This window comes from Hyla sarda, chromosome 6 (assembly GCF_029499605.1).
Source record: "Hyla sarda isolate aHylSar1 chromosome 6, aHylSar1.hap1, whole genome shotgun sequence".
NCBI lineage: Eukaryota > Metazoa > Chordata > Amphibia > Anura > Hylidae > Hyla > Hyla sarda.
Window position 1 is genome coordinate 304,767,205 of NC_079194.1, and position 25,691 is coordinate 304,792,895.

A 25,691-nucleotide genomic window follows, 5' to 3' on the forward strand; every position below is an offset into this window, starting at 1 on the left:
AGCTCACAATCTAATCTCCTATCATACAATGTATCACTCCCATCATCCCTGACCCCAGGAGATCACAATCTAATCTCCTATCATACAATGTATCACTCCCATCATCCCTGACCCCAGGAGCTCACAATCTAATCTCCTATCATACAATGTATCACTCCCATCATCCCTGACCCCAGGAGATCACAATCTAATCTCCTATCATACAATGTATCACTCCCATCATCCCTGACCCCAGGAGATCACAATCTAATCTCCTATCATACAATGTATCACTCCCATCATCCCTGACCCCAGGAGATCACAATCTAATCTCCTATCATACAATGTATCACTCCCATCATCCCTGACCCCAGGAGATCACAATCTAATCTCCTATCACATACAATGTATCACTCCCATCATCCCTGACCCCAGGAGATCACAATCTAATCTATCACATACAATGTATCACTCCCATCATCCCTGACTCCAGGAGATCACAATCTAATCTATCACATACAATGTATCACTCCCATCATCCCTGACCCCAGGATATCACAATCTAATCTCCTATCATACAATGTATCACTCCCATCATCCCTGACCCCAGGAGATCACAATCTAATCTCCTATCATACAATGTATCACTCCCATCATCCCTGACCCCAGGAGCTCACAATCTAATCTCCTATCACATACAATGTATCACTCCCATCATCCCTGACCCCAGGAGATCACAATCTAATCTCCTATCATACAATGTATCACTCCCATCATCCCTGATCCCAGGAGATCACAATCTAATCTCCTATCACATACAATGTATCACTCCCATCATCCCTGACCCCAGGAGCTCACAATCTAATCTCCTATCATACAATGTATCACTCCCATCATCCCTGACCCCAGGAGATCACAATCTAATCTCCTATCATACAATGTATCACTCCCATCATCCCTGACCCCAGGAGATCACAATCTAATCTCCTATCACATACAATGTATCACTCCCATCATCCCTGACCCCAGGAGATCACAATCTAATCTCCTATCACATACAATGTATCACTCCCATCATCCCTGACCCCAGGAGATCACAATCTAATCTCCTATCATACAATGTATCACTCCCATCATCCCTGACCCCAGGAGATCACAATCTAATCTCCTATCATACAATGTATCACTCCCATCATCCCTGACCCCAGGAGATCACAATCTAATCTCCTATCATACAATGTATCATCACTCCCATCATCCCTGACCTCAGGAGCTCACAATCTAATTTCCTATCACATACAATGTATCACTCCCATCATCCCTGACCCCAGGAGCTCACAATCTAATCTCCTATCATACAATGTATCACTCCCATCATCCCTGACCCCAGGAGATCACAATCTAATCTCCTATCACATACAATGTATCACTCCCATCATCCCTGACCCCAGGAGATCACAATCTAATCTCCTATCATACAATGTATCACTCCCATCATCCCTGACCCCAGGAGATCACAATCTAATCTCCTATCATACAATGTATCACTCCCATCATCCCTGACCCCAGGAGATCACAATCTAATCTCCTATCATACAATGTATCACTCCCATCATCCCTGACTCCAGGAGCTCACAATCTAATCTCCTATCATACAATGTATCACTCCCATCATCCCTGACCCCAGGAGCTCACAATCTAATCTCCTATCATACAATGTATCACTCCCATCATCCCTGACCCCAGGAGCTCACAATCTAATCTCCTATCATACAATGAATCACTCCCATCATCCCTGACCCCAGGAGCTCACAATCTAATCTCCTATCACATACAATGTATCACTCCCATCATCCCTGACCCCAGGAGATCACAATCTAATCTCCTATCATACAATGTATCACTCCCATCATCCCTGACCCCAGGAGATCACAATCTAATCTCCTATCATACAATGTATCACTCCCATCATCCCTGACCCCAGGAGATCACAATCTAATCTCCTATCATACAATGTATCACTCCCATCATCCCTGACCCCAGGAGATCACAATCTAATCTCCTATCATACAATGTATCACTCCCATCATCCCTGACCCCAGGAGATCACAATCTAATCTCCTATCATACAATGTATCACTCCCATCATCCCTGTATTACAGTTTTGCATCATTCCTTCGTGATACACATTTGCGCAGGGCTGTGAGATCGCGGTCGCTCCGGCTTTGCTCATCTGCCTTCACTTATATACAAATCACGTAATATTTGGCGCCGTGTGAATATTTTCCTTCCTTTGGAGCTGACCTGGTCACTTTGGCTGCGAGCGCGGCATCACGGCGTTACTTTACAGGAAGGTATTTTTTTTATGGGGCCAAGAGAAATATACGTGCGGTTTACGAGGGGCCCCTCCCTTATATTCTCAGCCATATTATTGTCAGGAATGAGATCCAGGGCCGACCTGGTGTTTACCTGGCGGAGGGCGATGAGACCTAAATCCCCAAGAACGTGACACCACGGATCTCCTCCCTCTGTCTCCACAACCTACTTCTTATAAATAAGGATTTATGGACCCCACCCAATACAGGGGGACCGACTGACCATATAATTCTTATAGGGGTCTCCCAGATGTCAGGGGAGGAAGGGTCAGGATTTCAGGGGACAGAGGTGTCTGGAGGGAGGAGACAGGAGTCTGGAGATGGGGATCAGAAGAGACTGGAGGACAAGGACAGAGGAGTCTGGAGGACAGAGGAGTCTGGAGGACAGAGGAGTCTGGAGGACAGAGGAGTCTGGAGGAGGAGGAGGAGCAAGACAGAGGAGTCTGGAGGACAGAGGAGTCTGGAGGACAGAGGAGTCTGGAGGACAGAGGAGTCTGGAGGACAGAGGAGTCTGGAGGACAGAGGAGTCTGGAGGAGGAGGAGGAGGAGGAGGAGCAAGACAGAGGAGTCTGGAGGACGGAGGAGTCTGGAGGACGGAGGAGTCTGGAGGACGGAGGAGTCTGGAGGGAGGAGGAGTCTGGAGGGAGGAGGAGTCTGGAGGGAGGAGGAGTCTGGAGGGAGGAGGAGGACAGAGGGGTCTGGAGGGAGGAGGAGGACAGAGGGGTCTGGAGGGAGGAGGAGGACAGAGGGGTCTGGAGGGAGGAGGAGGACAGAGGGGTCTGGAGGGAGGAGGAGGACAGAGGGGTCTGGAGGGAGGAGGAGGACAGAGGGGTCTGGAGGGAGGAGGAGGACAGAGGGGTCTGGAGGGAGGAGGAGGACAGAGGGGTCTGGAGGAAGGAGGAGGACAGAGGGGTCTGGAGGAAGGAGGAGGACAGAGGGGTCTGGAGGAAGAGGACAGAGGAGTCTGGAGGGAGGAGGACAGAGGAGTCTGGAGGGAGGAGGGAGGACAGAGGAGTCTGGAGGGAGGAGGGAGGACAGAGGAGTCTGGAGGGAGGAGGACAGAGGAGTCTGGAGGGAGGAGGACAGAGGAGTCTGGAGGGAGGAGGACAGAGGAGTCTGGAGGGAGGAGGGAGGACAGAAGAGTCTGGAGGGAGGAGGACAGAAGAGTCTGGAGGGAGAGGACAGAGGAGTCTGGAGGAGGACAGAGGAGTCTGGAGGGAGAGGACAGAGACCCTGAAGGATTTTTCCATTTGCAGGAAGCAGAGATACTGATATTGTTGGGATAATGAAATCCTCTGTATTTGTACCTGACATTTGCGCTCGGTGTGTGAAGATGATGACGGTCGGTAATGACTTCATTAGATGTGGAGTCGTCTTCCTCTTGTTGCGGAGCGCAGGACATCACATTAATGTAATAGAGTAATAAAAAGGGCCACAAGGTGAGGAGGAGTGAAGGGCCATGGAGGGGTCACTGACCTGTTCTCTCCTATAATTCGCTGACTGATGATTGCGCGAGGAGCCGCGCCGCCGCGTCCTGTCAGTATAATCCGTACCATGGCGGCAGAGCGGAGCTCCGCATCGCTCTATACATCTGTATCAGGTGATTAGTGACTTATGGAAAGAGCTGAAGTCACATCATGTCTCAGTCCCATCCAAAGCTGCGTCCACAATTACACTGAGTACAGACGTGAATGCAGCTTTGGAGGTGACTGTGGTATTAGAGAACTTCACACGTATTTCCTATGAGGTTCTATTTTAGTGTTTCCAACCAGCGTGTCTCCAGCTGTTGCAAAACTACAACTTTCAGCATGCCTGGACGGCCACAGGCTGTCCGGGCATGCTGGGAGTTGTAGTTTTGCAAGAGCTGGAGGCACCCTGGCTGGATATCATATTGTGACAGACTATCAGGACGGGACTCTTACTGCTGATTTGTTTGGCTCACAGAGGATTGTCTGCACTGATACATTGTAACAAACTATCAGGACAGGACACGGAGGATTGTCTGCACTGATACACTGTAACACAGAGGATTGTCTGCACTGATACATTGTAACACAGAGGATTGTCTGCACTGATACATTGTAACAAACTATCAGGACAGGACACGGAGGATTGTCTGCACTGATACATTGTAACACAGAGGATTGTCTGCACTGATACATTGTAACACAGAGGATTGTCTGCACTGATACATTGTAACACAGAGGATTGTCTGCACTGATACATTGTAACACAGAGGATTGTCTGCACTGATACATTGTAACAAACTATCAGGAAAGGACACAGCTAATTGTCTGCACTGATACATTGTAACTGAGGATTGTCTGCACTGATACATTGTAACTGAGGATTGTCTGCACTGATACATTGTAACGAACTATCAGGAAAGGACACGGAGAATTGTTTGCACTGATACATTGTAACTGAGGATTGTCTGCACTGATACATTGTAACAAACTATCAGGAAAGGACACGGAGGATTGTCTGCACTGATACATTGTAACAAACTATCAGGACTGGATACAGAGGATTGTCTGCACTGATACATTGTAACAAACTATCAGGACAGGACACAGAGGATTGTCTGCACTGATACATTGTAACACAGAGGATTGTCTGCACTGATACATTGTAACAAACCTAACAACGTTTCTTAGAAAGCAGCAGCACTTTTCATTACAGGACGGTTAGTCTTTATTTATGTGAAGTGATGGACGGTTTACGAGTAAATTTCGCCCGGATTGCGAGGGGCGATCGGCGCGGCCCCTTCTGGTAAACAAGCAGGAATCCTGGTCACGGAGCGTTACATAACCGCGGCTCTGCGCCTAGAAAGCAGCTCAGCGTGGAAAAGTACAGTGCGGACGTGCCCCGTAGCCGGCACACAGCGCACGCTGCACGGTAATGAGGAAGCCTTTGGGACGGGTCAGTGCACAGGCACAATGGCTGCCCTATTCATCGCCGGGGTCACCTGACTGCGCAAATTATGGTATATCCCGTTACATTACCTCCCAGCACCACAACATAGAACACTGTTTCCCAACTAGCATTCCTCCAGCTGTTACAAAACTACAACTCCCAGCATGCCTGGACTAATTTCTTTCTAGTAGTGTCTCCCAACCAGTCTGCCTCCAGCTGTTACAAAACTACAACTCCCAGCATGCCTGGACTAATTTCTTTCTAGCAGTGTCTCCCAACCAGTGTGCCTCCAGCTGTTACAAAACTACAACTCCCAGCATGCCTGGACTAATTTCTTTCTAGCAGTGTCTCCCAACCAGTGTGCCTCCAGCTGTTACAAAACTACAACTCTCGGCATGCACTGACTAATTTCTGTATAGCAGTATTTCCCAACCAGGGTGCAACTCCCAGCATGCCCTGAGAATCTTACATATTGCTCTATAGCAGTGTTTCTTAACCAGGGTGCCTCCAGCTGTTGCAAAACTTCAACTCCCCGCATGCTTAGACAGCCAAAGGCAAGTGCTTCCCAAGCAGGGTGCCTCCAGCTGTTCTAAAACTACAACTCCCAGCATGCTCGGACAGCCGAAGGCAAGTATTTCCCAAACAGGGTGCCTCCAGCTGTTGCATAACTACAACTCCCAGCATGCCTGGACAGCTTTCAGTCAAGTATTTCCCTAGCAGGGGGCCTCCAGCTATTGGAAAACTACAACTCCCAACATGCCCGGACGCCAAAGGCAAGTACTTCCCAGGCAGGGTGCCTCCGGCTATTGCAAATCTACAACTCCCAGCATGCCCAGACAGCCTTTGGGCAAGTATTTCCCAAGCAGGGTGCCTCCAGCTGTTGCAAAACTACAACTCCCAGGATGCCCGAACAGCCGAAGGCTGTCCGGGCATGCTAGGAGTTGTAGTTTTGCAACAGCTGGAGACACACTGAAAACACTAATATAAAACATGATATGAAATATGTGTGAATATTGTGATGACTGCAGTCACCTCCAGAGCTGCATTCAAAGTTCTGCTTAATGCCGCTCTGTGCTCCTGTAACATAATTCTTTGCACAACATTGTGGGAGTTGTAGTTCTTCCGTTGGGGTTCATCACCTTGAAGCGTTTGCTCCTTACACCCTATGACTATGCCGGGTTGCGATTGCAGCTCTGGAGGTGACTATAGCTGCCCGTCTCCCCGGCCGGTCTGCAGGTATTCACCATCCGGCGGTCTCCAGCACACATGGAATGTTGCCGTGCGCTCGCAGGAATGCGCCTGGATGCTCCAGATACATTGTATTCCCCGCTTCGTCCTGATTAGTTTATAATCGCAGTCAGATGGTGGAGATTATTGGTTAATAATGAAGTCCGTGTTTTTCCGTGGCCCCTCGCACATGATGTCACCGGAGGCATCCCTCTGAAGCCGATCCATCCGCCCCTCACATGTGTAGTCTGCGCCCGCGCTCCGTGCCAACGTCCATTACCGCCGCTCTGACCGTAATTCACATACAATGTATCATCACTCCTATCATCCCTGACCCCAGGAGCTAACAATTTAATCTCCTATCATACAATGTATCACTCCCATCATCCCTGACCCCAGGAGATCACAATCTAATCTATCATACAATGTATCACTCCCATCATCCCTGACCCCAGGAGATCACAATCTAATCTCCTATCATACAATGTATCACTCCCATCATCCCTGACCCCAGGAGATCACAATCTAATCTCCTATCATACAATGTATCACTCCCATCATCCCTGACCCCAGGAGATCACAATCTAATCTCCTGTTATACAATGTATCACTCCCATCATCCCTGACCCCAGGAGCTCACAATCTAATCTCCTATCATACAATGTATCACTCCCATCATCCCTGACCCCAGGAGATCACAATCTAATCTCCTATTATACAATGTATCACTCCCATCATCCCTGACCCCAGGAGATCACAATCTAATCTCCTATCATACAATGTATCACTCCCATCATCCCTGACCCCAGGAGCTCACAATCTAATATCCTATCACATACAATGTATCACTCCCATCATCCCTGACCCCAGGAGATCACAATCTAATCTCCTATCATACAATGTATCACTCCCATCATCCCTGACCCCAGGAGCTCACAATCTAATCCCCTATCATACAATGTATCACTCCCATCATCCCTGACCCCAGGAGCTCACAATCTAATCTCCTATCATACAATGTATCACTCCCATCATCCCTGACCCCAGGAGATCACAATCTAATCTCCTATCACATACAATGTATCACTCCCATCATCCCTGACCCCAGGAGATCACAATCTAATCTCCTATCATACAATGTATCACTCCCATCATCCCTGACCCCAGGAGATCACAATCTAATCTCCTATCATACAATGTATCACTCCCATCATCCCTGACCCCAGGAGCTCACAATCTAATCTCCTATCACATACAATGTATCATCACTCCCATCATCCCTGACCCCAGGAGATCACAATCTAATCTCCTATCATACAATGTATCACTCCCATCATCCCTGACCCCAGGAGTTCTCAATCTAATCTATCATATACTGTATCACTCCCATTGTCTCTGTATATTATACACATTATTTACATGGGACTGCAGCAGTGCTGTAGTGTATTTGGCGCGGTTGTTTCTGTACGTTACACACGATGCTGGAAGTTGTTTCCAACATTCTTGTGGTCCCCGGGGAGGTGTGAACACGTGTCAGACCTGCGGATAGTTTATGTCCAGTTTCTGCCAAAATTTCTTTTTCAGTCAAATTATCACTTACTAAAAATGTGCGGCGTCAAGTGTTGGCGCTTCTCACAGCGGGGGATGGGGGGGGGGGGCTGTCAGGATGAATGGATGATGGGACAGGTAGTCAGCTACTGGGTGTCCTGAGGCTGGCTATAGGGGGCGCTGTGTATGGAGCCGCCACATCACAGGCCTGGATGACAAGCAACCTATTGGGATATAACCCAGCTTTCCTGCAAAGCACTGTCTGTTAAAACTGGACTGAAGAGGATGCCGCAATGGCTCCTTTAAATTTTATAATTTTATTTTTTTTTGTTCTTTAAAAATAAGAAATAAAAAAATACTTTTTTTTTTTATTTGAAATTTGTCTTTTTTTGTAATTGTTATATTTTTTAAATGTTGAAATTTTTGTTCTTTTTTTATTTTCATATTTTAGATTTCTTTTTCATTTTTACATTTGCCTCCTTCAAATTTTTAGTTTCCTTTTTTAAAAATGCAGATTGTTTTTTGATTTTGTATATTTTAGTTTTCATTTTTTCTAAAATTTTTATCTATTTTAAACATTTTAAATTGTGGTCTCTTAATTTTTATATTTCATTTGATTTATTTAGTACATTTTTATTTAATTTTTTTTCTTTTGTTTCATTTCCGTGTTTTTTAAAACCTTTGAAGTCTTTTATAAGTTTTTATAATTTTGGTCTCAAGTTTTTTTAATTTCACTTTGCATAAAGTTTAATCCCTGTTTAAAGGGAAATGTTCATCCCCTTTGACTGGCGGTATATCGCAGCTCACTGATCATTGGTATCAGGGATATTCTAGTCCTATATTGCCAAATTACAACTCCCTGCATGCCCAGAGTTTGGCAACAGCTGGAGGCACACTCTGCAGTTTTACTGCAGGCTGTAAATTGAGATACCTTTTTCTCTGCCTGCATGCTGCACTGACATCTAGTGGCCGATGTGAAAACTGCAGTGTTAACTAATTGTTGCCTTTCGTTAATGACAGCACATATTAAATGTTTTTTTAGGCCACTTTTCATGAAATAACTATTTTCGGATGACCCTGTACCTGTGGCCCCATCGGCGTCCTGCCCCTGCCAGGTTGTTACCCCCGGTGACTGTGACACAGTTCAGGCCGTGGAGTCTTACGTAAGGAATTAATTGGCGCGCTCCTTCCAGTGTAATATTTATAGTAAATTTATTTACCGTCGCTCCGGTTGTTCACACGTGAAGGGGATTCTGTTCTAACAGGATTATTCCCAACCGGTCGCTCTGAAGCTGACGCAAAAATGACAACTCTCATTGTGCACAGACAGCCAAAGGTTCCCTGAGCATGATGGGAGTTGTAGGTTTGCCACAGGTTTGCATTAGTGTAATGAACACCCGGAGCCATAGATTTGTTTAACAGTGAGGTACATTGTTAGATACATGGTAACCGAGCAGGAGACAGTGTGATACATGGTAACAGAGCAGGAGACAGTTGGGTACATTGTAACAGAACAATAGACAAATACATGGTAACTAAACAATAGACAGTGTGATACATGGTAACCGAGCAGGAGACTGTTGGATACATTGTATCTGAACAATAGACAGTTAGATACAGTGTAACAGAACAGTAGACTGTTAGATACATGGTAACCGAGCAGTAGACATTTGGATACATTGTATCTGAACAATAGACAGTTAGATACAGTGTAACCGAGCAGTAGACAGTTAGATACATGGTAACCGAGCAGTAGACAGTTAGATACATGGTAACCGAGCAGTAGACAGTTAGATACATGGTAACCGAGCAGTAGACAGTTAGATACATAGTAACCCAGCAGTAAACAAATGGATACATTGTAACAGAGTAGAAGACAGTTAGATACATTGTAACGGAACAATAGACAGTTATATGCATTGTAACTGACCAATAGAAAGTCAGATACATTGTAACAGAACAATACAGTTAGATACATTGTAACAGGACAATACAGTTAGATACAATGTAACAGGACAATAGACATTTAGATATATTGTAACAGAACAATAATTTGATACAATGTAACAGGACAATTAGATATATTGTAGCAGAACAATAATTGGATACAATGTAACAGAACAATAGACAATTAGATATATTGTAACAGAACAATAATTGGATACAATGTAACAGAACAATAGACAATTAGATATATTGTAACAGAACAATAATTGGATACAATGTAACAGAACAATAGACAGTTTGATACAAAGTAACAGAGCAGCGAACAGATTTGATATAAGAAAGGATTGTGTAGAGGAGATACAGTAGTAACAAACCCTCAGCTGTGATGAGTATTTGGTCAGGACTGGGTTTTATTTCATTGGAAAGCTGCAGAACGTTTCGGGTCAATCTCCTGCTATCTGCGGTCGCCGCCCGCACCATAAACATGTCAGCCGTCCGTATCATGACCGGTTAATAGTCACAATGTAAATATGTCCGAATACTAATGGCTTTTCTAACTGTTCATTGTTCTCTTTGTTAATGAGGTGAGTGAAAGCTCCGCCCCCTGCGCACATTGACCTACATCGACCTCCGCAACAAGTGGAGCACATCCCCCCCCTACACATTTCGTGTCCACCTTTTGCTTCACTCGCTGCATTGCGGTACCGATACAATTTTACCTCTATTTTCTGAAATCCATGTAAAAAAAAGCACAAAAAATTTCCTGCAGTTTGCATAACCGTCCAATCACAATGCAGCTCGCAGTAAAATTGTGCTATTTTTACAGCAATTTCAGAAATAGTATTAAAATTATGGTCATGTGACCATAATGATCAGTAAATTTATGGTCATGTGACCATGCTGCGTACCTTACATGAGAATATGAAGCCTTCTCGATATCCTGGATTGGTTTATAGTCCCCGTTCTTTTCTTGGAAGTGTTTAAAGGGGTACTCCGCCCCTAGACATCTTATACTTTGGATAGGGGATAAGATGTCTGATTGCGGGGGTCCCGCCGCTGGGGGCCCCCGTGATCTCGGCAGCGGCACCCCAGACATCCGGTGCACGGAGCGAAGGTCACTCCGTGCCGGATGACTGGCAATGCGGGGTAATTTGTGTCGTCACGGCCACGCCCTGCTTGTGACGTCACGGCCACGCCCCCTCAATGCAATTCTAAGGGAGGGGGCGTGACGACCGTCACGCCCCCTCCCATATACTTGAATTGAGGGGGCATGGCCGTGACGTCACAAGCGGGGCGTGGCCGTGACGTCACGAGCCTCCGGCGCTGTACACGACGCTCTAAACGAACACCGGGACCCCAGTGGCGGGACCCCCTGCGATCAGACATCTTATCCCCTATCCTTAGGACAGGGGATAAGATGTCTAGGGACGGAGTACCCCTTTAAATGGCAATCTTCACCTTGAAGAAGACTTTTAAAGGAGTACTCCACCCCTAGACTTCTTATCCCCTGTCCTAAGGATAGGGGATAAGATGTCTAATTGCAGGGGGTCCTGCCGCTGGGAACCCCCCATGATCTCCGCCACGCCACCCTAGTAATCCGGTGCACAGAGTGATCTCTGCTCTGTAGCGGACGATTGGTGACCACAGCCGTCACGCCCGTCCATTCATGTCTATAAGAGTGGCGTGACAGCTGTGATCGCACGACACAACCCTCCCATAGACATGAATGGATTGGTCATGGCGTTATGTCACGACCACGGCACCCGGCATTCTCAACATTTTAGTGCCAGCTCAAACATAGCAGGGGGTCCCAGCGGCGGGACCCCAGCGATCAGACATCTTATTTCCTATGCTTTGGATAGGGGATAAGATGTCTAGGGGTGAGTCCCCCTTTAAAGCCTTTTAAGTGCACATTTAAAAAGTGAAAGCATTTTCTTCCTATCTCATTTCAGAGCTGAGATATGGCCAGTTGAAGTCCAGGTCCCCAATCCCGAGGCTGCACTACTGAGACCTTCTGATGACATCACCGGCTACATCCAGGGATAGCTGTGAGCGTATATGTGGAGGCTGGTATATTTGGTGATGCGGATTCACACATGATCACCGTAATCAGGGGCGTGATCTCATCAGATTCCCTCAGTGGTGCAGCCTCAGGCTTCGGGCCTGTAATTCCTCGTGGTCCTATCTCAGCCTAGGAGTAAGATATCCGGAAACGGTTTTCACGTTTCTAATGTGCACATCAGGGACTTCTCTATCAGATTCTTCTGGATATTTTTCCTCCAGACTTTCGGATACATCACCCCCCCGACCTGATCCTGTATAAATAGCCTGACCCGATCCCAGTGAAGGGGGGAGGAAGCAAACACTTCACCCCCGAGGTGGGGTCTAAGTGTCCTCGTCCTGGGCCTCGCGACACAACAGGAAGGAGAGATTGATGTGTTTGTGACACCAGGATGTTTTTTTCCCACAATCCTCCATGAAGTTGTTTATTAATGAAGAAGAAATGTAAGGAAACGCCGTATCTCCGATTTATTCCGAGTCGTCAACAGGAAGCCGGGTCCGTCGACGGGAAGACGGCGCTCGGTGTCAGTGTTGCGTTTCGGACGTGTTCAGATGGGGAAATCGAAGAAAAGATTAATGCTTCGTGCTTGCTTTCATTGAATGGAAATAATTATAGTTTATAGAAATGCTTTTCAACCCGTGTGCAATTAGCTGTTCCAAAACTACAACTCCCAGCATGCCCGGACAGCCGAAGGCTGTCCGGGCATGCTGGGAGTTGTAGTTTTGCAGCAGAAATCACCTCCAGATCCTCGTGTTTCCTCCAGATTCAGACAATTTGTTTTTCCCTTTTAAATATTTTGCATTTTACACGAATGGCTGAAGGTTACGAGTAGAGATGAGCGAACTTACAGTAAATCCGATTCGTCACGAACTTCTCGGCTCGGCAGTTGATGACTTTTCCTGCGTAAATTAGTTCAGCCTTCAGGTGCTCCGGTGGGCTGGAAAAGGTGGATACAGTCCTAGGAAAGAGTTTCCTAGGACTGTATCCAACTTTTCCAGCCCACCGGAGCACCGGAAAGCTGAACTAATTTATGCAGTTCAACTGCCGAGCTGAGAAGTTTGTGACGAATCGAATTTACTGTACGTTCGCTCATCTCTAGTTACGAGGATCTGCCTGTAAATGTGTTTACTTACCCGTAAAATTCCTCAACTATCAGAAACAGATCACAACGTTCTGTTCACGAGGGGGGACTACAACTCCCAGCAGGAAGGACCTCTATATCCTCATGTCATAACCCACTTATGTCCACGTGTGAACATGGAAAACTTTTTTTTTTTTTTAAATCAACTGGTGCCAGAAAGTTAAACAGATTTGTAAATTACTTCTATTAAAAAATCTTTACCCTTCCAGTACTTCTTAGAAGCTGTATGCTACAGAGGAAATTCTTTTCTATTTGAATTTCTTTTTTGTCTTGTCCACAGTGCTCTCTGCTGACACCTGATGCCCGTATCAGGAACTGTCCAGAGCAGGAGAAAATCCCCATTGCAAACCTCTCCTGCTCTGGACAGTTCCTGACACGGACAGAGGTGTCAGCAGAGAGCACTGTGGACAAGACAAAAAAGAAATTCAAAAAGAAAAGAATTTCCTCTGCTAAAAAGTACTGGAAGGATAAAGATTTTTTTAATAGAAGTAATTAAAAAATCTGTTTCTTTCTGGCACCAGTTCATTTAAGAAAAAAATAAAAATGTTTTCCACCGGAGTACCCCTTTAAACAGGCCACAGCTTTATGGTGGAAAGTTCTTTGTCCTGCAACGAAAATCCTGAGATACAGTTTAACTGCGCTGATACATTGTAACAAAGAGCTGTGTGTGACTGTGAGGATTCTATAGATATCACTGATACATTGTAACAAAGAGCTGTGTGTGGCTGTGAGGATTCTATAGATATCACTGATACATTGTAACAAAGAGCTGTGTGTGGCTGAGGATTCTATAGATATCACTGATACATTGTAACAAAGAGCTGTGTGTGGCTGAGGATTCTATAGATATCACTGATACATTGTAACAAAGAGCTGTGTGTGGCTGAGGATTCTATAGATATCACTGATACATTGTAACAAAGAGCTGTGTGTGACTGAGGATTCTATAGATAATACTGATACATTGTAACAAAGAGCTGTGTGTGGCTGTGAGGATTCTATAGATAATACTGATACATTGTAACAAAGAGCTGTGTGTGGCTGAGGATTCTATAGATATCACTGATACATTGTAACAAAGAGCTGTGTGTGGCTGAGGATTCTATAGATATCACTGATACATTGTAACAAAGAGCTGTGTGTGACTGTGAGGATTCTATAGATAATACTGATACATTGTAACAAAGAGCTGTGTGTGACTGAGGATTCTATAGATAATACTGATACATTGTAACAAAGAGCTGTGTGTGACTGAGGATTCTATAGATAATACTGATACATTGTAACAAAGAGCTGTGTGTGACTGTGAGGATTCTATAGATAATACTGATACATTGTAACAAAGAGCTGTGTGTGACTGAGGATTCTATAGATAATACTGATACATTGTAACAAAGAGCTGTGTGTGGCTGTGAGGATTCTATAGATAATACTGATACATTGTAACAAAGAGCTGTGTGTGGCTGTGAGGATTCTATAGATAATACTGATACATTGTAACAAAGAGCTGTGTGTGGCTGAGGATTCTATAGATAATACTGATACATTGTAACAAAGAGCTGTGTGTGACTGTGAGGATTCTATAGATAATACTGATACATTGTAACAAAGAGCTGTGTGTGGCTGTGAGGATTCTATAGATACTGATACATTGTAACAAAGAGCTGTGTGTGACTGAGGATTCTATAGATAATACTGATACATTGTAACAAAGAGCTGTGTGTGGCTGAGGATTCTATAGATAATACTGATACATTGTAACAAAGAGCTGTGTGTGACTGTGAGGATTCTATAGATAATACTGATACATTGTAACAAAGAGCTGTGTGTGACTGTGAGGATTCTATAGATAACTGATACATTGTAACAAAGAGCTGTGTGTGGCTGTGAGGATTCTATAGATATCACTGATACATTGTAACAAAGAGCTGTGTGTGGCTGTGAGGATTCTATAGATATCACTGATACATTGTAACAAAGAGCTGTGTGTGGCTGTGAGGATTCTATAGATAATACTGATACATTGTAACAAAGAGCTGTGTGTGACTGTGAGGATTCTATAGATAATCTGATACATTGTAACAAAGAGCTGTGTGTGGCTGTGAGGATTCTATAGATAACTGATACATTGTAACAAGGAGCTGTGTGTGGCTGTGAGGATTCTATAGATATCACTGATACATTGTAACAAAGAGCTGTGTGTGGCTGTGAGGATTCTATAGATATCACTGATACATTGTAACAAAGAGCTGTGTGTGGCTGAGGATTCTATAGATAATACTGATACATTGTAACAAAGAGCTGTGTGTGACTGTGAGGATTCTATAGATAATACTGATACATTGTAACAAAGAGCTGTGTGTGACTGTGAGGATTCTATAGATAACTGATACATTGTAACAAAGAGCTGTGTGTGGCTGTGAGGATTCTATAGATAATACTGATACATTGTAACAAAGAGCTGTGTGTGACTGAGGATTCTATAGATAATACTGATACATTGTAACAAAGAGCTGTGTGTGACTGTGAGGATTCTATAGATAATACTGATACATTGTAACAAAGAGCTGTGTGTGACTGTGAGGATTCTATAGATAATACTGATACATTGTAACAAAGAGCTGTGTGTGGCTGTGAGGATTCTATAGATAATACTGATACATTGTAACAAAGAGCTGTGTGTGACTGAGGATTCTATAGATATCACTGATACATTGTAACAAAGAGCTGTGTGTGACTGTGAGGATTCTATAGATAATACTGATACATTGTAACAAAGAGCTGTGTGTGACTGAGGATTCTATAGATATCACTGATACATTGTAACAAAGAGCTGTGTGTGGCTGAGGATTCTATAGATACTGATACATTGTAACAAAGAGCTGTGTGTGGCTGAGGATTCTATAGATAATACTGATACATTGTAACAAAGAGCTGTGTGTGGCTGAGGATTCTATAGATATCACTGATACATTGTAAAAAAGAGCTGTGTGTGACTGAGAATTCTATAGATATCACTGATACATTGTAACAAAGAGCTGTGTGTGACTGAGAATTCTATAGATAATACTGATACATTGTAACAAAGAGCTGTGTGTGGCTGAGGATTCTATAGATAATACTGATACATTGTAACAAAGCTGTGTGTGACTGTGAGGATTCTATAGATAATCTGATACATTGTAACAAAGAGCTGTGTGTGGCTGAGGATTCTATAGATATCACTGATACATTGTAACAAAGAGCTGTGTGTGACTGAGGATTCTATAGATAATACGGATACATTGTAACAAAGAGCTGTGTGTGACTGAGGATTCTATAGATAATACTGATACATTGTAACAAAGAGCTGTGTGTGGCTGTGAGGATTCTATAGATAATCTGATACATTGTAACAAAGAGCTGTGTGTGACTGAGGATTCTATAGATAATACTGATACATTGTAACAAAGAGCTGTGTGTGGCTGTGAGGATTCTATAGATAATACTGATACATTGTAACAAAGAGCTGTGTGTGACTGAGGATTCTATAGATAATACTGATACATTGTAACAAAGAGCTGTGTGTGACTGAGGATTCTATAGATACTGATACATTGTAACAAAGAGCTGTGTGTGACTGTGAGGATTCTATAGATAATCTGATACATTGTAACAAAGAGCTGTGTGTGGCTGAGGATTCTATAGATACTGATACATTGTAACAAAGAGCTGTGTGTGACTGAGGATTCTATAGATAATACTGATACATTGTAACAAAGAGCTGTGTGTGACTGTGAGGATTCTATAGATAATACTGATACATTGTAACAAAGAGCTGTGTGTGGCTGTGAGGATTCTATAGATAATACTGATACATTGTAACAAAGAGCTGTGTGTGACTGTGAGGATTCTATAGATAATACTGATACATTGTAACAAAGAGCTGTGTGTGACTGTGAGGATTCTATAGATAATACTGATACATTGTAACAAAGAGCTGTGTGTGACTGTGAGGATTCTATAGATATCACTGATACATTGTAACAAAGAGCTGTGTGTGGCTGTGAGGATTCTATAGATAATACTGATACATTGTAACAAAGAGCTGTGTGTGGCTGAGGATTCTATAGATACTGATACATTGTAACAAAGAGCTGTGTGTGGCTGAGGATTCTATAGATAATACTGATACATTGTAACAAAGAGCTGTGTGTGGCTGTGAGGATTCTATAGATATCACTGATACATTGTAACAAAGAGCTGTGTGTGACTGAGGATTCTATAGATATCACTGATACATTGTAACAAAGAGCTGTGTGTGACTGAGAATTCTATAGATATCACTGATACATTGTAACAAAGAGCTGTGTGTGACTGAGAATTCTATAGATAATACTGATACATTGTAACAAAGAGCTGTGTGTGGCTGTGAGGATTCTATAGATAATACTGATACATTGTAACAAAGAGCTGTGTGTGGCTGAGGATTCTATAGATAATACTGATACATTGTAACAAAGCTGTGTGTGACTGTGAGGATTCTATAGATAATCTGATACATTGTAACAAAGAGCTGTGTGTGGCTGAGGATTCTATAGATATCACTGATACATTGTAACAAAGAGCTGTGTGTGACTGAGGATTCTATAGATAATACGGATACATTGTAACAAAGAGCTGTGTGTGACTGAGGATTCTATAGATAATACTGATACATTGTAACAAAGAGCTGTGTGTGGCTGTGAGGATTCTATAGATAATCTGATACATTGTAACAAAGAGCTGTGTGTGACTGAGGATTCTATAGATAATACGGATACATTGTAACAAAGAGCTGTGTGTGGCTGTGAGGATTCTATAGATATCACTGATACATTGTAACAAAGAGCTGTGTGTGACTGAGGATTCTATAGATAATACTGATACATTGTAACAAAGAGCTGTGTGTGGCTGTGAGGATTCTATAGATAATACTGATACATTGTAACAAAGAGCTGTGTGTGACTGAGGATTCTATAGATATCACTGATACATTGTAACAAAGAGCTGTGTGTGGCTGAAGATTCTATAGATACTGATACATTGTAACAAAGAGCTGTGTGTGGCTGTGAGGATCTATAGATAATACTGATACATTGTAACAAAGAGCTGTGTGTGACTGAGGATTCTATAGATAACACTGATACATTGTAACAAAGAGCTGTGTGTGGCTGAGGATTCTATAGATAATACTGATACATTGTAACAAAGAGCTGTGTGTGACTGTGAGGATTCTATAGATAATACTGATACATTGTAACAAAGAGCTGTGTGTGGCTGTGAGGATTCTATAGATACTGATACATTGTAACAAAGAGCTGTGTGTGACTGAGGATTCTATAGATATCACTGATACATTGTAACAAAGAGCTGTGTGTGACTGAGGATTCTATAGATAATACTGATACATTGTAACAAAGAGCTGTGTGTGGCTGTGAGGATTCTATAGATAATACTGATACATTGTAACAAAGAGCTGTGTGTGGCTGTGAGGATTCTATAGATAATACTGATACATTGTAACAAAGAGCTGTGTGTGGCTGAGGATTCTATAGATATCACTGATACATTGTAACAAAGAGCTGTGTGTGACTGAGGATTCTATAGATATCACTGATACATTGTAACAAAGAGCTGTGTGTGGCTGTGAGGATTCTATAGATAATACTGATACATTGTAACAAAGAGCTGTGTGTGGCTGAGGATTCTATAGATAATACTGATACATTGTAACAAATAGCTGTGTGTGGCTGAGGATTCTATAGATAATACTGATACATTGTAACAAAGAGCTGTGTGTGGCTGTGAGGTTTCTATAGATATCACTGATACATTGTAACAAAGAGCTGTGTGTGGCTGAGGATTCTATAGATAATACTGATACATTGTAACAAAGAGCTGTGTGTGACTGTGAGGATTCTATAGATAATACTGATACATTGTAACAAAGAGCTGTGTGTGGCTGAGGATTCTATAGATATCACTGATACATTGTAACAAAGAGCTGTGTGTGACTGAGGATTCTATAGATAATACTGATACATTGTAACAAAGAGCTGTGTGTGACTGAGGATTCTATAGATATCACTGATACATTGTAACAAAGAGCTGTGTGTGACTGTGAGGATTCTATAGATATCACTGATACATTGTAACAAAGAGCTGTGTGTGACTGAGGATTCTATAGATAATACTGATACATTGTAACAAAGAGCTGTGTGTGGCTGAGGATTCTATAGATATCACTGATACATTGTAACAAAGAGCTGTGTGTGGCTGAGGATTCTATAGATATCACTGATACATTGTAACAAAGAGCTGTGTGTGGCTGAGGATTCTATAGATATCACTGATACATTGTAACAAAGAGCTGTGTGTGGCTGTGAGGATTCTATAGATAATACTGATACATTGTAACAAAGAGCTGTGTGTGGCTGTGAGGATTCTATAGATAATACTGATACATTGTAACAAAGAGCTGTGTGTGGCTGAGGATTCTATAGATATTACTGATACATTGTAACAAAGAGCTGTGTGTGACTGTGAGGATTCTATAGATAATACTGATACATTGTAACAAAGAGCTGTGTGTGGCTGAGGATTCTATAGATATCACTGATACATTGTAACAAAGAGCTGTGTGTGGCTGTGAGGATTCTATAGATAATACTGATACATTGTAACAAAGAGCTGTGTGTGGCTGTGAGGATTCTATAGATAATACTGATACATTGTAACAAAGAGCTGTGTGTGGCTGAGGATTCTATAGATAACACTGATACATTGTAACAAAGAGCTGTGTGTGGCTGAGGATTCTATAGATATCACTGATACATTGTAACAAAGAGCTGTGTGTGGCTGAGGATTCTATAGATATCACTGATACATTGTAACAAAGAGCTGTGTGTGGCTGTGAGGATTCTATAGATATCACTGATACATTGTAACAAAGAGCTGTGTGTGGCTGTTACAATGTATCAGTGATATCTATAGAATCCTCACAGCCACACACAGCTCTTTGTTACAATGTATCAGTATTATCTATAGAATCCTCACAGCCACACACAGCTCTTTGTTACAATGTATCAGTATTATCTATAGAATCCTCACAGTCACACACAGCTCTTTGTTACAATGTATCAGTGATATCTATAGAATCCTCACAAAGAGCTGTGTGTGACTGTGAGGATTCTATAGATATCACTGATACATTGTAACAAAGAGCTGTGTGTGGCTGTGAGGATTCTATAGATAATACTGATACATTGTAACAAAGAGCTGTGTGTGGCTGTGAGGATTCTATAGATATCACTGATACATTGTAACAAAGAGCTGTGTGTGGCTGAGGATTCTATAGATAATACTGATACATTGTAACAAATAGCTGTTTGTGACTGTGAGGATTCTATAGATAATACTGATACATTGTAACAAAGAGCTGTGTGTGGCTGAGGATTCTATAGATAATACTGATACATTGTAACAAAGAGCTGTGTGTGACTGTGAGGATTCTATAGATAACTGATACATTGTAACAAAGAGCTGTGTGTGGCTGTGAGGATTCTATAGATAATACTGATACATTGTAACAAAGAGCTGTGTGTGACTGAGGATTCTATAGATATCACTGATACATTGTAACAAAGAGCTGTGTGTGTGGCTGAGGATTCTATAGATAATACTGATACATTGTAACAAAGAGCTGTGTGTGGCTGTGAGGATTCTATAGATAATATTGATACATTGTAACAAAGAGCTGTGTGTGACTGTGAGGATTCTATAGATAATACTGATACATTGTAACAAAGAGCTGTGTGTGGCTGTGAGGATTCTATAGATAATCTGATACATTGTAACAAAGAGCTGTGTGTGACTGAGGATTCTATAGATATCACTGATACATTGTAACAAAGAGCTGTGTGTGGCTGTGAGGATTCTATAGATACTGATACATTGTAACAAAGAGCTGTGTGTGGCTGAGGATTCTATAGATATCACTGATACATTGTAACAAAGAGCTGTGTGTGGCTGTGAGGATTCTATAGATAATACTGATACATTGTAACAAAGAGCTGTGTGTGGCTGTGAGGATTCTATAGATAATACTGATACATTGTAACAAAGAGCTGTGTGTGGCTGAGGATTCTATAGATAATACGGATACATTGTAACAAAGAGCTGTGTGTGACTGTGAGGATTCTATAGATATCACTGATACATTGTAACAAAGAGCTGTGTGTGGCTGTGAGGATTCTATAGATAATACTGATACATTGTAACAAAGAGCTGTGTGTGGCTGTGAGGATTCTATAGATAATACTGATACATTGTAACAAAGAGCTGTGTGTGGCTGTGAGGATTCTATAGATAATACTGATACATTGTAACAAAGAGCTGTGTGTGGCTGTGAGGATTCTATAGATAATACTGATACATTGTAACAAAGAGCTGTGTGTGGCTGAGGATTCTATAGATAACTGATACATTGTAACAAAGAGCTGTGTGTGGCTGTGAGGATTCTATAGATAACTGATACATTGTAACAAAGAGCTGTGTGTGACTGAGGATTCTATAGATAATACTGATACATTGTAACAAAGAGCTGTGTGTGGCTGAGGATTCTATAGATAACTGATACATTGTAACAAAGCTGTGTGTGGCTGTGAGGATTCTATAGATAATACTGATACATTGTAACAAAGAGCTGTGTGTGGCTGAGGATTCTATAGATAATACTGATACATTGTAACAAAGAGCTGTGTGTGGCTGAGGATTCTATAGATAATACTGATACATTGTAACAAAGAGCTGTGTGTGGCTGTGAGGATTCTATAGATAACTGATACATTGTAACAAAGAGCTGTGTGTGGCTGTGAGGATTCTATAGATAATACTGATACATTGTAACAAAGAGCTGTGTGTGGCTGAGGATTCTATAGATAATACTGATACATTGTAACAAAGAGCTGTGTGTGGCTGAGAATTCTATAGTTAATACGGATACATTGTAACAAAGAGCTGTGTGTGACTGTGAGGATTCTATAGATAATACTGATACATTGTAACAAAGAGCTGTGTGTGGCTGTGAGGATTCTATAGATATCACTGATACATTGTAACAAAGAGCTGTGTGTGGCTGAGGATTCTATAGATAATACTGATACATTGTAACAAAGAGCTGTGTGTGGCTGTGAGGATTCTATAGATATCACTGATACATTGTAACAAAGAGCTGTGTGTGGCTGTGAGGATTCTATAGATAATACTGATACATTGTAACAAAGAGCTGTGTGTGACTGAGGATTCTATAGATAATACTGATACATTGTAACAAAGAGCTGTGTGTGGCTGAGGATTCTATAGATATCAATGATCAATGTCCTGCAGGAACGCATGGGAACTGAGTTCCTGCACTATTTGGACAGCAGGAACACTGTTCCCATTAATAGAAGTCCTGCAGGCCCTTAAGTGGAAATCTTGGGGGAGTTCCCTCACTTTTTGATACCCGGACCTGACCCCTGATTGTAAACGTTTTTAGCCTCTGGATTCACTGACAGCAAGAAGAGATATTGGATTCGGTATCAGGATTGAGTCACCAAAATAACTTAATATAAAACTCCTATAAAAATACAAGGACGGTAATAAGAAGCGGATGGCGTCTCCTGGCGCTGCCCCCGGTGCCGTCACCTCCACCCAAATCACCAAACCTGACACCGATTTCCCAGCACGCCCCCCGTCTTCTCCCTGTAGATTGACAATTTGGAATTGTTTTTTTGTCAATAACTTTTTAAAATCCTTTTTGTTGTAGGAATCCAGAACGTTCTCAGCCTCCTGTGTGCGGTCCTGACCGAAAACAAAGTCCTGTTCCACTCCTCCAGCTTCCAGCGCCTCAGCGACGCCTGCCGAGCACTAGAGGCGCTAATGTACCCCTTAAAGTATAGGTGAGATGCGGGGGGACTGCCTGCTGTGATCATCCATAGTGTATGTACGCTCACTATAGAGGAGGTCATCCATAGTGTATGTACGCTCACTATAGAGGAGGTCATCCATAGTGTATGTACGCTCACTATAGAGGAGGTCATCCATAGTGCATGTACGTTTACTATAGAGGAGGTCATCCATAGTGTATGTACGCTCACTATAGAGGAGGTCATCCATAGTGCATGTACGCTCACTATAGAGGAGGTCATCCATAGTGTATGTACACTCACTATAGAGGAGGTCATCCATAGTGTATGTACGCTCACTATAGAGGAGGTCATCCATAGTGTATGTACGCTCACTATAGAGGAGGTCATCCATAGTGCATGTACGCTCACTATAGAGGAGGTCATCCATAGTGCATGTACGCTCACTATAAAGGAGATCATCCATAGTGTATGTACGCTCACTATAGAGGGTCATCCATAGTGTATGTACGCTCACTATAGAGGAGGTCATCCATAGTGTATGTACGCTCACTATAGAGGAGGTCATCCATAGTGTATGTACGCTCACTATAGAGGAGGTCATCCATAGTGCATGTACGCTCACTATAGAGGAGGTCATCCATAGTGTATGTACGCTCACTATAGATGGTCATCCATAGTGTATGTACGCTCACTATAGAGTAGGTCATCCATAGTGCATGTACGCTCACTATAGAGGAGGTCATCCATAGTGTATGTACGCTCACTATAGAGGAGGTCATCCATAGTGTATGTACGCTCACTATAGAGGAGGTCATCCATAGTGCATGTACGCTCACTATAGAGGAGGTCATCCATAGTGTATGTACGCTCACTATAGAGGAGGTCATCCATAGTGCATGTACGCTCACTATAGAGGAGGTCATCCATAGTGTATGTACGCTCACTATAGATGGTCATCCATAGTGTATGTACGCTCACTATAGAGTAGGTCATCCATAGTGCATGTACGCTCACTATAGAGGAGGTCATCCATAGTGTATGTACGCTCACTATAGAGGAGGTCATCCATAGTGTATGTACGCTCACTATAGAGGAGGTCATCCATAGTGCATGTACGCTCACTATAGAGTAGGTCATCCATAGTGTATGTACGCTCACTATAGAGGGTCATCCATAGTGTATGTAAGCTCACTATAGAGGAGGTCATCCATAGTGTATGTAAGCTCACTATAGAGGAGGTCATCCATAGTGTATGTACGCTCACTATAGATGGTCATCCATAGTGTATGTACGCTCACTATAAAGGAGATCATCCATAGTGTATGTACGCTCACTATAGAGGGTCATCCATAGTGTATGTACGCTCACTATAGAGGAGGTCATCCATAGTGTATGTACGCTCACTATAGAGGAGGTCATCCATAGTGTATGTACGCTCACTATAGAGGAGGTCATCCATAGTGCATGTACGCTCACTATAGAGGAGGTCATCCATAGTGTATGTACGCTCACTATAGATGGTCATCCATAGTGTATGTACGCTCACTATAGAGTAGGTCATCCATAGTGCATGTACGCTCACTATAGAGGAGGTCATCCATAGTGTATGTACGCTCACTATAGAGGAGGTCATCCATAGTGTATGTACGCTCACTATAGAGGAGGTCATCCATAGTGCATGTACGCTCACTATAGAGTAGGTCATCCATAGTGTATGTACGCTCACTATAGAGGGTCATCCATAGTGTATGTAAGCTCACTATAGAGGAGGTCATCCATAGTGTATGTACGCTCACTATAGAGGAGGTCATCCATAGTGTATGTACGCTCACTATAGAGGAGGTCATCCATAGTGTATGTACGCTCACTATAGAGGAGGTCATCCATAGTGCATGTACGCTCACTATAGAGTAGGTCATCCATAGTGTATGTACGCTCACTATAGAGGGTCATCCATAGTGTATGTAAGCTCACTATAGAGGAGGTCATCCATAGTGTATGTACGCTCACTATAGAGGAGGTCATCCATAGTGTATGTACGCTCACTATAGATGGTCATCCATAGTGTATGTACGTTCACTATAGAGGAGGTCATCCATAGTGTATGTACGCTCACTATAGAGGAGGTCATCCATAGTGTATGTACGCTCACTATAGAGGAGGTCATCCATAGTGTATGTACGCTCACTATAGAGGAGGTCATCCATAGTGTATGTACGCTCACTATAGAGGAGGTCATCCACAGTGCAAGTACGCTCGCTATAGAGGAGGTCATCCATAGTGCATGTACGCTCACTATAGAGTAGGTCATCCATAGTGCATGTACGCTCACTGTAGAGGAGGTCATCCATAGTGCATGTACGCTTACTATAGAGGAGGTCATCCATAGTGCATGTACGCTCACTATAGAGTAGGTCATCCATAGTGTATGTACGCTCACTATAGAGGAGGTCATCCATAGTGCATGTACGCTTACTATAGAGGAGGTCATCCATAGTGCATGTACGCTCACTGTAGAGGAGGTCATCCATAGTGCATATACGCTCACTATAGAGGTGGTCATC

At 42.8% G+C, this 25,691-nt stretch overlaps 1 protein-coding gene across 1 annotated transcript in view; it reads left to right on the plus strand.

Moving 5' to 3' along the window:
- SBF2 (SET binding factor 2) overlaps positions 1-25,691 on the plus strand; it is a gene marked incomplete in the record, with an annotated part of 222,584 nt that overhangs the window by 60,662 nt on the left and 136,231 nt on the right. Inside the window, 1 exon segment of the mRNA XM_056528207.1 lies at positions 23,025-23,157. Within this exon segment, the coding sequence (XP_056384182.1) occupies positions 23,025-23,157 (133 nt within the window).